Source organism: Siphateles boraxobius, unplaced genomic scaffold (genome assembly GCF_051911475.1).
Source record: "Siphateles boraxobius isolate OS27281-9 unplaced genomic scaffold, OSU_SipBor_1 197, whole genome shotgun sequence".
NCBI lineage: Eukaryota > Metazoa > Chordata > Actinopteri > Cypriniformes > Leuciscidae > Siphateles > Siphateles boraxobius.
In genome coordinates this window covers 92,501-110,000 of record NW_027508807.1, presented here as the reverse complement: position 1 = coordinate 110,000, position 17,500 = coordinate 92,501, and the positions used below count along the sequence as shown (strand labels likewise).

General features: G+C 43.4%; 1 protein-coding gene across 3 annotated transcripts in view; it reads left to right on the top strand.

Moving 5' to 3' along the window:
* The window catches only part of LOC143744114 (limbin-like), a 27,492-nt gene extending 11,015 nt beyond the window's left edge, over positions 1-16,477 (top strand). The window contains exons 10-23 of one of the 3 annotated variants that reach the window (XM_077235509.1): positions 403-642; positions 4,595-4,743; positions 4,877-5,003; positions 5,221-5,382; positions 7,003-7,202; positions 8,071-8,263; positions 8,423-8,551; positions 8,912-9,109; positions 11,543-11,730; positions 12,370-12,448; positions 12,907-13,046; positions 13,189-13,287; positions 15,531-15,809; positions 15,868-16,477. In XM_077235509.1, coding sequence (XP_077091624.1) covers positions 403-642; positions 4,595-4,743; positions 4,877-5,003; positions 5,221-5,382; positions 7,003-7,202; positions 8,071-8,263; positions 8,423-8,551; positions 8,912-9,109; positions 11,543-11,730; positions 12,370-12,448; positions 12,907-13,046; positions 13,189-13,287; positions 15,531-15,809; positions 15,868-15,901 — 2,217 coding nt within the window. In that variant the 3' untranslated portion in view covers positions 15,902-16,477. Of the gene's footprint in view, positions 1-402; positions 643-4,594; positions 4,775-4,876; positions 5,004-5,220; positions 5,383-7,002; positions 7,203-8,070; positions 8,264-8,422; positions 8,552-8,911; positions 9,110-11,542; positions 11,731-12,369; positions 12,449-12,906; positions 13,047-13,188; positions 13,288-15,530 lie in introns of all 3 variants that reach the window. The other 2 variants (XM_077235508.1, XM_077235507.1) reach the window with 2 other exon arrangements.
* Positions 16,478-17,500: the final 1,023 nt, after the last annotated feature.

Genomic DNA, 17,500 nt, shown 5'->3' with positions numbered 1-17,500 from the left:
CTCTAGAATAAAGTTATTGTCCAGCTAAAGTTAGTTTTGATTGATTCATTGCGTTGCAAAGATTATTAGTTATTAACTTAGGGGCCGCTAACACGACACCGTTGTAACAAAAAACCCTTAATGCGCTCCGGCTCACTCGCACAACAACAGTGTTTGGTGCTCGAGAATGCAAACCTTGAAACAGGTTCCAAGGTGCCAAGCGCTGAAAATTTTTTGAAAACATTATCATCTCCGCGCAAGCCCTGAAAACGTTGACGGCGTGCGCATGCATTACGTGTTTAGTCAATAGGTATGCGCATTTGAATATGTGCGCAGGCGTGTAGTCCTTCTTTACAAATTGACCCCAGAATTTTTGTTCGCTTTCACGTTTTCATGCGAACTGGAATAATTTTGACAATGAAGGATCATCAGGATGTTGGGGCTCTGCTGGAGGAGCTTCATCAGCGGGAGCAGAAGCGTCTGCGGAACCGGCTACGGCTCCGGCATGAACACGCGTCTGCGCAGACGCTGAGACAGCAGACGCTGAGCCGGCGGTGTGAGCTGCACAAGATCCTGGGCGAGGAGCTGGAGGAGGCCGTCAGAACAGGAGAGCTGGAGAAAGCCTCAGCCAACAGACTCCTGCTGCAGTACTACAGCTGTCAGGTGATGTGTGTGTGTGTGTGTGTGTGTGTGTGTGTGTGTGTGTGTGTGTGTGTGTGTGTGTGTGTGTGTGTGTGTGTGTGTGTGTGCGTGTTCGTTCGCTGAGTATAAAGCTGTCGAGTGATGATCTGCACTGATAATGTATTCGTGTGTTAGCTGTGAGTGTGAGTGAGAGCATTAGTGTGAGAGTATGAGAATGAGAGAGTGAGTGAGTGTGAGAGAGTGAGTGAGTGTGAGAGAGTGAGTGAGTGTGATAGAGTGAGTGAGTGTGAGAGAGTGAGTGAGTGTGATAGAGTGAGTGAGTGTGAGAGAGTGAGTGAGTGTGAGAGTGAGTGAGTGTGATAGAGTGAGTGAATGTGATAGAGTGAGTGAGTGTGAGAGAGTGAGTGAGTGTGATAGAGTGAGTGAGTGTGAGAGAGTGAGTGAGTGTGATAGAGTGAGTGAGTGTGATAGAGTGAGTGAGTGTGAGAGAGTGAGTGAGTGTGATAGAGTGAGTGAGTGAGTGTGAGAGAGTGAGTGATTGTGAGAGAGTGAGTGAGTGTGATAGAGTGAGTGAGTGTGATAGAGTGAGTGTGATAGAGTGAGTGAGTGTGAGAGAGTGAGTGAGTGTGATAGAGTGAGTGAGTGTGAGAGACTGAGTGAGCGTGATAGAGTGAGTGAGTGTGATAGAGTGAGTGAGTGTGAGAGAGTGAGTGAGTGTGATAGAGTGAGTGAGTGTGAGAGTGAGTGAGTGTGATAGAGTGAGTGAGTGTGATAGAGTGAGTGAGTGTGAGAGAGTGAGTGAGTGTGAGAGAGTGAGTGAGTGTGAGAGAGTGAGTGAGTGTGAGAGAGTGAGTGAGTGTGATAGAGTGAGTGAGTGTGAGAGAGTGAGTGAGTGTGAGAGAGTATGAGAGTGAGTGAGTGTGAGAGAGTGAGAGAGTGAGTGAGTGTGAGAGTATGAGATTGAGTGAGTGTGATAGAGTGAGTGAGTGTGAGAGAGTGAGTGAGTGTGAGAGAGTATGAGAGTGAGTGAGTGTGAGAGAGTGAGTGAGTGTGAGAGAGTGAGTGAGTGTGAGAGAGTATGAGAGTGAGTGAATGAGAGAGTGAGAGAGTGAGTGAGTGTGAGAGTATGAGAGTGAGTGAGTGTGATAGAGTGAGTGATAGAGTGAGTGAGTGTGAGAGAGTGAGTGAGTGTGAGAGAGTATGAGAGTGAGTGAGTGTGAGAGAGTGAGTGAGTGAGTTAGTGTGATAGAGTGAGTGAGTGTGAGAGAGTGAGTGTGAGAGAGTATGAGAGTGAGTGAGTGTGAGAGAGTGAGTGAGTGTGAGAGAGTGAGTGAGTGTGAGAGAGTGAGTGAGTGTGAGAGTGAGTGAGTGTGAGAGAGTATGAGAGTGAGTGAGTGTGAGAGAGTGAGAGAGTGAGTGAGTGTGAGAGTATGAGAGTGAGTGAGTGTGATAGAGTGAGTGAGTGTGATAGAGTGAGTGAGTGTGAGAGAGTGAGTGAGGGTGAGAGAGTATGAGAGTGAGTGAGTGTGAGAGAGTATGAGAGTGAGTGTGAGAGAGTGAGTGAGTGTGATAGAGTGAGTGAGTGTGAGAGAGTGAGTGAGTGTGATAGAGTGAGTGAGTGTGATAGTGTGAGAGAGTATGAGAGTGAGTGAGTGTGAGAGAGTGAGTGAGTGTGATAGAGTGAGTGAGTGTGAGAGAGTGAGTGAGTGTGATAGAGTGAGTGAGTGTGATAGAGTGAGTGAGTGTGAGAGTGTGAGTGAGTATGAGTGTGAGAATATGAGTGTGAGTGAGTGTGAGAGTGAGTGAGTGAGTGAATGTGAGTGATTGAGTATGAGTGTGAGTGAGTATGATAGTGAGTGATTGTGCATCTGAGTGAGTGTGATAGAGTGAGTGAGTGTGATAGAGTGAGTGAGTGTGATAGAGTGAGTGAGTGTGATAGAGTGAGTGAGTGTGAGAGAATGAGTGAGTGTGATAGAGTGAGTGAGTGTGAGAGAGTGAGTGAGTGTAATAGAGTGAGTGAGTGTGTGAGTGTGATAGAGTGAGTGAGTGTGAGAGAGTGAGTGAGTGTGATAGAGTGAGTGAGTGTGATAGAGTGAGTGAGTGTGATAGAGTGAGTGAGTGTGAGAGAGTGAGTGAGTGTTATAGAGTGAGTGAGTGTGAGAGAGTGAGTGAGTGTGATAGAGTGAGTGAGTGTGATAGAGTGAGTGAGTGTGATAGAGTGAGTGAGTGTGATAGAGTGAGTGAGTGTGAGAGAGTGAGTGAGTGTGAGAGAGTGAGTGAGTGTGAGAGAGTGAGTGATTGTGAGAGAGTGAGTGAGTGTGATAGAGTGAGTGAGTGTGAGAGAGTGAGTGAGTGTGAGAGAGTGAGTGAGTGTGAGAGAGTGAGTGAGTGTGATAGAGTATGAGAGTGAGTGAGTGTGAGAGAGTGAGAGAGTGAGTGAGTGTGAGAGTATGAGAGTGAGTGAGTGTGATAGAGTGAGTGAGTGTGAGAGAGTGAGTGAGTGTGACAGAGTATGAGAGTGAGTGAGTGTGAGAGAGTGAGTGAGTGTGAGAGAGTGAGTGAGTGTGAGAAAGTATGAGATTGAGTGAGTGTGAGAGAGTGAGTGAGTGTGAGAGTATGAGAGTGAGTGAGTGTGAGAGAGTGAGTGAGTGTGAGAGAGAATGAGAGTGAGTGAGTGTGAGAGAGTGAGAGAGTGAGTGAGAGTATGAGAGTGAGTGAGTGTGATAGAGTGAGTGAGTGTGATAGAGTGAGTGAGTGTTAGAGAGTGAGTGAGTGTGATAGAGTGAGTGTGATAGAGTGAGTGAGTGAGTGAGTGTGATAGAGTGAGTGAGTGTGAGTGATAATGAGTGTGAGTAATTGTGAGTATGATTGTTAGTGTGAGTGAGTGAGTATGAGTGAGTGAGTATGAGTGAGTGATTTTGAGTGTGTGTGAGTATGAGTGTGAGTTAGTATGAGTGAGTGATTGTGATAGAGTGAGTGTGAGTTAGTATGAGTGAGTGAGTTGAGAGAGTGTGAGAGTGAGTGAGTGTGAGAGTGTGAGTGAGTATGAGTGTGAGAATATGAGTGTGAGTGAGTGTGAGAGTGAGTGAGTAAATGTGAGTGATTGAGTATGAGTGTGAGTGAGTATGATAGTGAGTGATTGGGCATGTGAGTGAGTGTGAGAGAGTGAGTGAATATGAGTGTGAGTGAGTGTGAGAATATGAGTGTGAGAGAGTATGAGTGTGAGAGAGTGAGTGATTGTGAGTGATTGAGTATGAGTGTGAGAATATGAGTGAGTGAGTGTGAGAATATGAGTGTGAGTGAGTGTGAGTGAGTGAATGTGAGTGATTGAGTGTGAGTGAGTGTGAGAATGTGAGTGAGTCTGAGAGTATGAGTCTGAGAGTATGACTGTGAGAGAGGATAAGTGTGAGAGAGTGTGATTGTGAGTGAGTATGAGTGAGTGAGTGTGAGTGAGTCTGAGAGTATGAGTCTGAGAGTATGACTGTGAGAGAGGATAAGTGTGAGAGAGTGTGATTGTGAGTGAGTATGAGTGAGTGAGTGTGAGTGAGTGTGATTGTGAGTGTGATTGTGAGTGAGTGTGAGAGATTGAGTGAGCGTGAGTGTGAGTGTGTGTGTGTGCGTGTGTGTGTGTCAGTGTGTGTGATTGTGTGAGTGTGTTCGCTGTGTGTGTGAGTGATTTTGAGTGAGCATGATTGTGAGTGAGTGTGTGAGTGAGTGAGTGTGTGTGTGTGTGTGTGTGTGTGTCAGTGTGTGTGATTGTGTTCGCTGTGTGTGTGTGGGAGCTTATTTTCCATCATTTATTTGAACGTACATATTTGTAAATTAAATATTTTTTTAGGTTGTTTAAAATCTGTCCGTTGTTGTTCATGTTATTATTTTAATGTTTATGCAATAAACTCATAGCGTTTAATCTCTAAAGCTGTACAATCAGTACCAACAAATCACCTAAATATGTGTTGTGGCTCCGCCCCAGGATGTTCTGGAGGAGGGGCTTGATGTCCTTCTGGCCAATCAGAGAGCACTGCTAGCCGAGCGACACGCACAGCGCCGCTTCCTGGCGAAGAGTTTACAGAGTCTGCAGACCGTGACGAGCGAAGCCTTCAGCATCAGAGACACACACAGGTCAACCACACACACACACACACACACACACGTGAGATGCACAAACAAACACACACACCACATACAGCGCTTCTGTGTCTATACCTGTGTAATTTTCCCTTTAGCAGACATGTGTGTGTGTGTGTGTGTGCAGAGAGTGTTCTGATGTTCAGCGGGAGATTCTACGCATCAAACAGAGTTTTGAAGAAACTGTGTCTCGTGAGCGAAGAGCCATCCGCTGTGACATCATCAAGAGGAGACGACAGCTCCTGTCAGAGAAGGTGTGTGTGTGTGTGTGTGTGTGTGTGTGTGTATGTGTGAGTGTGTGATGAGTATGTTTAGGGGTCAGATTAGTGTAAGGGGACAGAATATACAGTTTGGACAGTATAAAAACCATTAAGTCTCTGGAATCTCCCCATTTAGATAGCTAAGTAAATGTGTGTGTGTGTGTGTGTATCTCACCTGTGTGTGTGTGTGTGTGTGTGTGTGTGTGTTTAGGTGTGTGAACACTGGCGTCAGCTGCAGGCCGTCTCTGGTTCCTCTGACGTCACAGTGAATCAGTACCTGCAGAAATGGACTGAACTGCTGATGATGCAGAACAATGAACTATCAGAACTCATCAATCACCTGGACGAGGAGACGGCGGCCCGAACACGCAAGGTACTGAAGAACACACACCTCACACACGATACACACTAAAGATCATCTACTGCTCTGCTTCAGGTGAGTGAGGACTGAGGGAACGCGGCTGTCATCCGCTACATTTACATGCAACCAAATAATCCGTTAGTAATGGGATTGACGGCTCAATCGGACTGAAAACTTCATGTAAACGCCGTAATCGAACCGATTAAACTCAATCCCAATGAAATTTCGATCGGATTGAAAGGAGTGGTTTATTCCTTTTCTAATCCGATCGAGAGAACATGTGAACACTTGATCGGAAACTGAAAGGACTGCGCATGTGCAATGACTAAGAAATAGCGTAATGATGTCGAAATAGCGTAATGATGTAGAAATAGCATAATGATGTAGAAATAGCGTAATGATGTAGAAATAGTGTAATGTCGTAGAAATAGCGTAATGATGTAGAAATAGCGTAATGACGTAGCGTAATGACGTAGCGTAATGACGTAGAAATAGCGTAATGACGTAGAAATAGCGTAATGACGTAGAAATAGCGTAATGATGTAGGAATAGCGCAATGTAGAAATAGCGTAATGATGTAGAAATAGCATAATGATGTAGAAATAGTGTAATGTCGTAGAAATAGCGTAATGATGTAGAAATAGCGTAATGGCGTAGAAATAACGTAATGACGTAGAAATAACGTAATGACGTAGAAATAACGTAATGGCGTAGAAATAACGCAATGACCTAGAAATAGCGTAATGACAGAAATGGCGTCGAAATAGCGCAATGGCGTAGAAATAACGTAATGACGTAGAAATAGCGTAATGGCAAAGAAATTTATAACGTAATGACGTAGAAATAGTGTAATGTCGTAGAAATAGCGTAATGACGTAGAAATAACGTAATGACGTAGAAATAGCGTAATGACGTAGAAATAGCGCAATGACGTACAAATAACGTAATGACGTAGAAATAGCGTAATGATGTAGAAGAAGCGTAATGGCGTAGAAATAACGTAATGACGTAGAAATAGCGTAATGACATAGAAATAACGTAATGACGTAGAAATAGCGTAATGACGTAGAAATAGCGGTAATGACGTAGAAATAGCGTAATGACGTAGAAATAGCGTAATGGTGTAGAATTAGCGTAATGGCGTATGACGTGCTGAACGAGCTGTTCTTCCTGTTGAATAAAGTGTGGTATAAACGAGTGTCTCCTCCTCCTATAATCCTGCCTTCTCTGCGTGTGTGAAGTGGAGCAGGACGACGGCCACCTGTGCTCGCTTCACACTCTCCGACACACAACCGTTTTGGGCATTTTTACTGTGTGATCAATATAAGCAGCGGCACAACAGTTCATACGCTCATTATCTCCTAATTATGACCGAAAATAGATAAATATCAAGTCTGCTGTTTAAAACAAATAAAGAATCAATGTAGGAGAATAGTTAGATTCTCGTTAGATAACAGCGGGAAACTCTGTATATGTGTGCAGTGTGCGCATGACAAAAAAGAAAAGAAATGTAAAGCTTGTGACATATAAACTCGCACATTAATGCGATCACGTTTAGCGTTCATGTATACACTACATTCAGATTCATCAATCGGAATTAATTTACTCCGATTGTCACTGTGTTTTGTGCAGGTGAGTGTGTGTGTGCTGCAGACGGCGCAGGCGCAGCTGAAGGCTCGTTCGCAGACGCAGATGGTTCAGGAGAGTCTGCAGAGGCGGGGTCAAGCGGCGGCCCGAGAGCTCAGATCCACTCAGGGCCTCATCAGACAGCAGCATCAGCAGGAGCTACAGGACCAGACACGCTCCAGAGATGCCTTCAGACAATACTGCAGGTTACTAACACACTACACTTCATTAATACTAAATAATCTCACTCTTCAGAAAATACTGCAGGTTACTAACACACTACACTTCATTAATACTCATTAATCTCACTCTTCAGAGAATACTGCAGGTTACTAACACACTACACTTCATTAATACTCATGAATCTCACTCTTCAGACAATACTGCAGGTTACTAACACACTACACTTCATTAATACTCATTAATCTCACTCTTTATACAATACTGCAGGTTACTAACACACTACACTTCATTAATCTCACTCTTCAGACAATACTGCAGGTTACTAACACACTACACCTCATTAATACTCATTAATCTCACTCTTCAGATAATACTGCAGGTTACTAACACACTACACTTCATTAATACTCATTTATCTCACTCTTCAGATAATACTGCAGGTTACTAACACACTACACTTCATTAATACTCATGAATCTCACCCTTCAGATAATATTGCAGGTTACTTACACACTACACTTCATTAATACTCATTAATCTCACTCTTCAGACAATACTGCAGGTTACTAACACACTACACATCATTAATACTCATTAATCTCACTCTTCAGACAATACTGCAGGTTACTAACACACTACACTTCATTAATACTCATTAATCTCACTCTTCAGACAATACTGCAGGTTACTAACACACTACACTTCATTAATACTCATACAGCACAGGTGATCAAAGATGCAAACAGATCAAGTGCAAATGGAAGTGAAGCCGTATGATGAAACACATCTGCTGTTGTTCTAGTCGAGCGTCGGGTGTCGTTGTGTTTTGTAGAATGTGATAAAGGCAGAATCAGTGTATCTGATTAGTGTGTGTGTGTGTGTGTGTGTCAGTGCTTTGTGTGCGTCTCAGCGCTCTCTCTCGCATGAGCAGCGTGTGCGTCTGCAGCTGGAGTGTGTGAAGGCCGCGTGTCGTTTGGATCGATGTCTCGTGTTGCATCACACCATCTGTGAGCTTGAGCGGCTCGGTGACCCCGGCGTGACCCTCGATGACCCCGGCGTGACCCCTGCAGGCTCAGAGACACAGGTGAGCGTCGTACGACACAGTGTTCTTGATCCTGCTTCTCCAGAAAATTAATCATGATTTAAGAATGTTTAGATATTTGTGCTGGAAAACGAGACAGAAACACTGAGGAAGAAGATGATTTTTGCAGTGTGTGTGTGATGTGTTTCCTCTGACCCGCAGCTGCAGAGGTCATCAGAGGTCACAGAGCTGCAGTGTTTCCAGCGGCGCCTGCAGGAGAGACTGCGACAGCTGCGCAGCGACACATACAGCGACACACACAGCGACACACACAGCGACACACTGCAGAGGGTGAGAGAGACCAGCACTGAGATCACACGATCACTCGACATGCTTAAAGGGATAGTTCACTTTCAAATGAAAATTACCCAATGATTTACTCTCCCTCAACTCATCCTAGGTGTGTATGACTTTATTCTTTCAGACGAATACAATCAGAGTTATATTAAAAAATGTCCTGGCTCTTCCAAGCTTTATATAACTGTGATTGTATTCGTCTGAAAGAAGAATGTCATATACACCTAGGATGAGTTGAGGGTGAGTAAATTTAATTTTAAAGTGAACTACTTTAACAGCTGCAGATGAATGAAACACCTGTGTTTGTGTGTGTGTGTGTGTGTGTGTGTGTGTGTGTGTGTGTGTGTGTGGCAGGAGGCGTGTGTGTTCCAGGAACAGCAGCTGAGTGTGTGTCAGGAGTGTGTGGCCGTGTTTGTGGCGTCGCTGCAGTGGGAACAAGCGGAGAAGAAAACCAGAGTGACGGAGACACACACAGCCCTGCTGAAACTACAGACACTCATCACTGCAGAACTGCACTGTGACATCACACACGCCATACACACACACCGCCAGGTGAGATACACACACACACGCACACACACACACACAGCCCTGCTGAAACTAAAGACACCCATCACTGTAGAACTGCACTGTGACATCACACACGCCATACACACACACCGCCAGGTGAGATACACACACACACGCACACACACACACACAGCCCTGCTGAAACTACAGACACTCATCACTGTAGAACTGCACTGTGACATCACACACGCCATACACACACACCGCCAGGTGAGATACACACACACTCGCACACACACACACACACAGCCCTGCTGAAACTAAAGACACTCATCACTGTAGAACTGCACTGTGACATCACACACGCCATACACACACACCGCCAGGTGATATACACACACACACACACGCACACACACACACACAGCCCTGCTGAAACTACAGACACTCATCACTGTAGAACTGCACTGTGACATCACACACGCCATACACACACACCGCCAGGTGATATACACACACACACACACGCACACACACACACACAGCCCTGCTGAAACTACAGACACTCATCACTGTAGAACTGCACTGTGACATCACACACGCCATACACACACACCGCCAGGTGAGATACACACACGCACACGCACACACACACACACAGCCCTGCTGAAACTACAGACACTCATCACTGTAGAACTGCACTGTGACATCACACACGCCATACACACACACCGCCAGGTGAGATACACACACGCACACGCACACACACACACGCACACACACACACGCACACACACACACAGTACACACAGTAACATCGCACTAATATTGCAGTAGTGTCACAGTAATATCACAGTAATATCGCAGTAGTATCACAGTAATATCACAGTAATATCGCAGTAATATCGCAGTAGTATCGCAGTAATATCACAGTAATATCGCAGTAATATCGCAGTAGTATCGCAGTAATATCACAGTAGTATCACAGTAATATCACAGTAACATCGCAGTAATATCGCAGTAGTATCGCAGTAATATCGCAGTAGTATCGCAGTAATATCGCAGTAATATCGCAGTAATATCACAGTGATATCACAGTAATATCACAGTAGTATCGCAGTAGCATCGCAGTAATATCACAGTAATATCGCAGTAGTATCGCAGTAATATCGCAGTAATATCACAGTAATATCGCAGTAGTATCACAGTAAAATCGCAGTAGTATCGCAGTAATATCACAGTAATATCGCAGTAGTATGACAGTAATATCGCAGTAGTATGACAGTAATATCACAGTAGTATCACAGTAATACCGCAGTAATATCGCAGTAATATCGCAGTAATATCACAGTGATATCACAGTAATATCACAGTAGTATCGCAGTAGCATCGCAGTAATATCACAGTAATATCACAGTAGTATCGCAGTAATATCACAGTAGTATCACAGTAATATCACAGTAATATCACAGTAGTATCACAGTAATATCACAGTAATATCGCAGTAATATCGCAGTAGCATCGCAGTAATATCGCAGTAATATCACAGTAATATCACAGTAGTATCGCAGTAATATCACAGTAATATCACAGTAATATCACAGTAGTATTGCAGTTATATCGCAGTAGTATCGCAGTAATATCGCAGTAATATCGCAGTAATATCACAGTAATATCACAGTAGTATCGCAGTAATATCACATTGATATCACAGTAGTATCACAGTAATATCACAGTAATATTACAGTAGTATCGCAGTAATATCACAGTAGTATGACAGTAATATCATAGTAATATCGCAGTAATATCGCAGTAATATCACAGTAATATCACAGTAGTATCGCAGTAATATCGCAGTAATATCGCAGTAGTATCGCAGTAATATCGCAGTAGTATCGCAGTAATATCGCAGTAATATCGCAGTAATATCACAGTAGTATCGCAGTAATATCACAGTAATATCACAGTAGTATCACAGTAATATCACAGTAATATCACAGTAGTATCGCAGTAATATCACAGTAATATCACAGTAATATCACAGTAATATTACAGTAGTATTGCAGTAATATCACAGTGATATCACAGTAGTATCACAGTAATATCACAGTAATATCACAGTAGTATCGCAGTAATATCGCAGTAGTATCGCAGTAATATCGCAGTAGTATCGCAGTAGTATCGCAGTAATATCGCAGTAATATCACAGTAATATCGCAGTAATATCACAGTAATATCACAGTAGTATCGCAGTAATATCACAGTAATATCACAGTAGTATCACAGTAGTATCACAGTAATATCACAGTAATATCCCAGTAGTATCACAGTAATATCACAGTAATATCACAGTAGTATCGCAGTAATATCACAGTAATATCACAGTAATATCACCATGAGAACATGTTGACAGGCAGGTGAAAGGTCATGTGATGGTGAATTATGAGGTTTTGACGAGTATCTGTCACTGTCCAGGCTCTGGAGGAGGCGGAGCTCCGGCTTCAACAGGAGGAGGGGCTGTGGGAGGAGTCAGCAGAGGGGCGGGGCTCAGATGATGATGATGATGAAGAGGGCGTGTTTACAGTGAACGCTGACGCTGGAGTCTCTGTTCTCCTGCAGGAGGCGCTGTTCAAGAGACAGCAGCTGCAGCGCTTGACTGACAGGTGCCACTCACACACACACACATTCACACACACACATACACACACACACACACACACACACACACACACAAACACACTCTCTCACACACACACTCTCTCTCACACACACACACACACACCAGACGAGAGTCTGTGTGTGTGTGTATGTGTGTGTCGCTGTGATCCGTCACTCACAGGGTAAGAATATCCTTCTGTCGGGAAGGTTTATGAGAGGGTTATTAATAGTTCTGCACTTGATTGACAGGTGTCAGTCACTGCTGTCTGGAGTCGCGTGACTAAACTGAGACTAGACTTACAAGTTAAAAGTAAGAGTATCTGGTCAGACTGAGATCCGTTTTACTCCGGTATTTATAGTGAAATGCGCTCGTTTTTTCTCCTCTATTGTGTCGTATATCGAGAGAAACGCTTCTGGATTGAGAACACGTGGGCGGGGCTTGAGTTTGTCTGTGGGGAATTGATTGGATGGTTGGATGGTTGTGGTTTGCTATTGGCTGATCTCATGTGAGTGACAGGTTGCCCCGCCCACATCATCAGAAAAGAGGAACTGATTCTGATTCAGGATTATTAACACAATAATGATGATGTGCACCCATAAATCATTTATAAAAAACAGTGAATTGTCTGATTTGATGATTTCAGGGAGTTGAGGAGGAATCAGACACTCGAACATCACAGAGAGAAACTGCAGCTGAAGAGACTTCAGGCCTACTGTGAGCAGGTGTGTGTGTGTGAGTGTGTGTGAGTGTGTGTGTGTGTGTGTGTTTGTGTGTGTGTGTGTGTGTGTGTGTGTGTGTGAGTGAGTGAGTGAGTGTGTGAGAGAGTGTGTGTGTGTGTGTAGTAGTTGAATCTATGCACTTATTTCACAAAATCACATCTTTTTTTTTTTTTTTTTACATTTTGCTGTGTTTAAGTTTTTCCATAATAACGACTGAATCCACAACTCTTTCTGTTGATTGACATTTTCATCTTTGGGAAGCAGTGTTTGTTAATATGGAAATAATATATTTATTTTAACAGTAGCAGATTTGTGAAATTTAATGTTATGAAATGCCTTAAATGCTGTTTCCTATAATTGATTATAGATTTAAATATGTGTGTGTTGTGTGTGTGTGTGTGTGTGTGTGTGTGTGTGTGTGTGTGTGTGTGTGTGTGTGTGTGTGTGTGTGTGTGTGTCAGGATGTGGCGTTTACATCAGCGCTGGTCAAACAGGCTCTGATAACTGATCCTGATCTACACACACTCCTGAGACTCCTGCTGCCTACAGTACCTGAAGGAGAACTGCTGTCACTCACACACACACTGGGACCCGGAGCAGGGTAACACACACACACACACACACTAACACACAGTTTGCATCACTGAATATTCTCCAGTTTATCCCTGTGCAGCTGCTTTGAAACCCTCTGTACTGAATGAAGCGCAGCAGAATAAAGTGTGTGTGTGTGTGTGTGTGTGTAGGCCAGGATCGGGGGGCGTGGCTCTCGTGGACAGACTGAGGCTGGAGCTGCTGAGCAGGAACTCTTCCTCTCCTCAACACACAGAGCGAGAGAGAGAACGGTCAGTCAGAGATGAACACACTGTTACAATCTAACGTTCGTTCGGTTTTCGATTTTCAATTTTGGGATTAGAACTTTCGGCTGTTGTTTGTTCGCACGATCATCCTCCTCAAAGCGGTTCTCATTTGCGCTTGATTATGTTTACACGATCAAATCTGGCGAAATACAATACTCTAATGTTGCAATTATGTTATATTTCCTAAAGGAACCCAAACTCGTTATACTTAAATATATTTTCTTCTTCTTAGCCTAAAGTGTTCTGGGTGTAGAGCGCACATCTGACGAGCTCGTGCTCTGGGTTCAGCTGCGTTGCTTTGACGTTATTTAGGGCTGTGTCGGTAAACTTGACCCGCGAAACACAGCTGTGTGTGTGTGTGTGTGTATGTGTGTGTGAATGCTGTTTTGCATGAATATTATGACGAGTGAAGCACAAAGTGTGTTGGTGTGATGTAAGTGTGTCGGTGTGATGTAAGTGTGTTGGTGTTATGTAAGTATGTTGGTGTTGTGTAAGTGTGTCGGTGTGATGTAAGTGTGTTGGTGTTGTGTAAGTGTGTTGGTGTTGTGTAAGTATGTTGGTATTGTGTAAGTGTGTAGGTGTTGTGTAAGTGTGTTGTGTAAGTGTGTTGGTGTTGTGTAAGTGTGTTGGTGTTGAGTAAGTGTCGGTGTTGTGTAAGTGTCGGTGTTGTGTAAGTGTGTTGTGTAAGTGTGTCGGTGTTGTGTAAGTGTGTCGGTGTTGTGTAAGTGTGTTGTGTATGTGTGTCGTGTTGTGTAAGTGTCGGTGTTGTGTAAGTGTGTCGGTATTCTGTAAGTGTGTCGGTGTTGTGTAAGTGTGTTGTGTAAGTGTCGGTGTTGTGTAAGTGTGTTGTGTAAGTGTCGGTGTTGTGTAAGTGTGTTGTGTAAGTGTGTTGGGTGTTGTGTAAGTGTGTTGGTGTTGAGTAAGTGTCGGTGTTGTGTAAGTGTCGGTGTTGTGTTAGTGTCGGTGTTGTGTAAGTGTGTTGTGTAAGTGTGTCGGTGTTGTGTAAGTGTGTCGGTGTTGTGTAAGTGTGTTGTGTATGTGTGCTGGTATTGTGTAAGTGTGTCGGTGTTGTGTAAGTGTGTCGGTATTCTGTAAGTGTGTCGGTATTGTGCAAGTGTGTCGGTGTTGTTTAAGTGTGTCAGTGTTGTGTAAGTGTTTTGGAGTTGGTTAAGTGTGTTGGTATTGTGTAAGTGTGTCGGTGTTGTGTAAATGTGTTGTGTAAGTGTGTTGGTATTGTGTAAGTGTGTCGGTGTTGTATAAGTGTGTCAGTGTTGTGTAAGTGTTTTGGAGTTGGTTAAGTGTGTTGGTATTGTGTAAGTGTGTCGGTGTTGTTTAAGTGTGTCAGTGTTGTGTAAGTGTTTTGGAGTTGGTTAAGTGTGTTGGTATTGTGTAAGTGTGTCGGTGTTGTGTAAATGTGTTGTGTAAGTGTGTTGGTATTGTGTTAGTGTGTCGGTGTTGTATAAGTGTGTCAGTGTTGTGTAAGTGTTTTGGAGTTGGTTAAGTGTGTTGGTATTGTGTAAGTGTGTCGGTGTTGTGTAAGTGTGTTGGTGTTGTGTAAGTATGTTGGTGTTGTGTAAGTGTGTCGGTGTTGTGTAAGTGTGTTGTGTAAGTGTGTTGGTGTTGTGTAAGTGTGTTGGTGTTGAGTAAGTGTCGGTGTTGTGTAAGTGTCGGTGTTGTGTTAGTGTCGGTGTTGTGTAAGTGTCGGTGTTGTGTTAGTGTCGGTGTTGTGTAAGTGTGTTGTGTAAGTGTGTCGGTGTTGTGTAAGTGTCGGTGTTGTGTTAGTGTCGGTGTTGTGTAAGTGTGTCGGTGTTGTGTAAGTGTGTTGTGTATGTGTGCTGGTATTGTGTAAGTGTGTCGGTGTTGTGTAAGTGTGTCGGTATTCTGTAAGTGTGTCGGTATTGTGCTAGTGTGTCGGTGTTGTTTAAGTGTGTCGGTGTTGTGTAAGTGTGTCGGTATTGTGCTAGTGTGTCGGTGTTGTTTAAGTGTGTTGGTGTTGTGTAAGTGTGTCGGTGTTGTTTAAGTGTGTTGGTGTTGTGTAAGTGTGTCGGTGTTGTGTAAGTGTGTTGTGTATGTGTGCTGGTATTGTGTATGTGTGTCGGTGTTGTGTAAGTGTGTCGGTATTCTGTAAGTGTGTCGGTATTGTGCTAGTGTGTCGGTGTTGTTTAAGTGTGTTGGTGTTGTGTAAGTGTGTCGGTGTTGTTTAAGTGTGTTGGTGTTGTGTTGTTCAGGTTGCTAAAGAAGCGTCAGAAGCTCCTTGACAAGCTTTTGTGTGGCGGTTCTGGAGACGTTCATGAGACTCGCAGGAGACGCCGTCGCTTACGAAATATTCCCGTGCCGGAACTGGAGGAGGCTGAGCCGGAGGCGGGCCACAGGACGAGGGATAATGAGGGGGCGTGGCCTGTAGACGTGGCTAAACACAGTCTTGTTTCCATGAGGAATGAGGAGGAGGAGTGGCCTGTAGACGTGGCTAAACACAGTCTTGTCTCCATGAGGAATGAGGAGGAGGAGTGGCCTGTGGGCGTGGCTAAACACAGTCTTGTCTCCATGAGGAATGAGGAGGAGGAGTGGCCTGTGGGCGTGGCTCAGGACAGTACCGTGAGGGATGGTAATGAGGGGGCGTGGCCTGTGGGCGTGGCTCAGGACAGTGTCGTGATGGATTATAATGAGGGGGCGTGGCCTGTGGGCGTGGCTTACCACAGCCTCGTTTCCTCAGAACGCCTGTTTGTTTTCCGCTGTGTTCCTCCTTCAGCGCAGCTGCAAACACCAAACACTCGCTCACGCAAGAAGAAACGTAACTTCCTGAACTTTAAGAAAGCCAGTGTGGCTCCTCAACAACACACGTGACGACTACACTGCAAGGCATTATGGGAATATAATTACAACAGTGTCTTTCTCTGTATATATTGTTGTTTTATTATTGTCTTTTATCGACACCGTTCTGATGTTTGGGTCTGCTAAAAGCTGATTGGTTGTTTGCAGTTTGCATCCAATGACATCATGTTTGTTTCTTTGTCAATCATTTTCCTTCCATTTCCTTCATAAAAATTGAAAGTTCTCAGACTTGCAGCTTCATATTTACACTAATTTTTTATTGAAGAGAAAAAGGTTTTCTAATCAACTAAAAGCTTGATCAAATGAAAAGCGCTATGAAATTAAATCTGTATTTTATTTCTGAGACTCGGATTCTTCTCGTTTGTTTTCTGTCAGTGTGTGTTTTATTTAAACTCAGAATACAGAAAGTCCCTGGAAAGGAATAATTTATTTAAAAGGTTTCAGAAATATAATCTGTGCTTTGATCTGAACGTTTTGTCAAAAATCTAAGTATTGCACAGCATATGGAGAGATTTCAGGAAAATGAAGCACACAGATATAGATAGATAGATATATGGATAGATAGATAGACGGACAGACAGACAGATAGATATAGATATAGATATAGATATAGATATAGATATAGATAGATACATACACACACACACACAGAGAGCCCTGTCTGTGCTTGTACCTATGTAACCATATTTTAGCCACATAGAAGTGAAACAGCCGCTGTGGAGCCAAACCCCCTCATGGAAGAAGAACGCCATCATGTTTACAACTGAGAATCAGCTCATCAGGATCAACAGGTTCGTGGCATAGACTCTTTAAAATACCTCCAAGAGTTTCACACACCGGTCAGTTATCGAAGAGACATCTATGAAAGTAAAATAATGACAAATGTTTTTAAACAAAAAAAAGAATTGCACTAATTGAAAAAAATATGCATTGCATTAGCTGTGTTTGCATTTTTATGCATTGTATTTTTAGGGCTTGCATTTGTATGGGCTGAAATTCAACATGGTTGAAAATTTAAGATGTGAATAATTCAATTCAAAACATTTCACACATATTTTCATCAATTCATATTCACTCTTTAGATTTCACTTCCAAAATGTTAATTCTGTTTAAAATACAAACTATAATATTCAACAGGCAATTTTCAGTCCATTTTATTTCACCTTACAAATTCACTTCCACAAATTCAGTGGTTCAAATTCGACAGAAAATTCAAAATTTGACATAGCCAACGGCAGGAATATCAGTAGATTGCCGATTGATAATCTCCATATCTGCTAGTCGTCCTCACCAGCAGGGGGCAAAAGCGGCTGTTGACGAAGAAGACTATAACTGATTTACAGGAATGAAACAAGCGGTTAGTTTT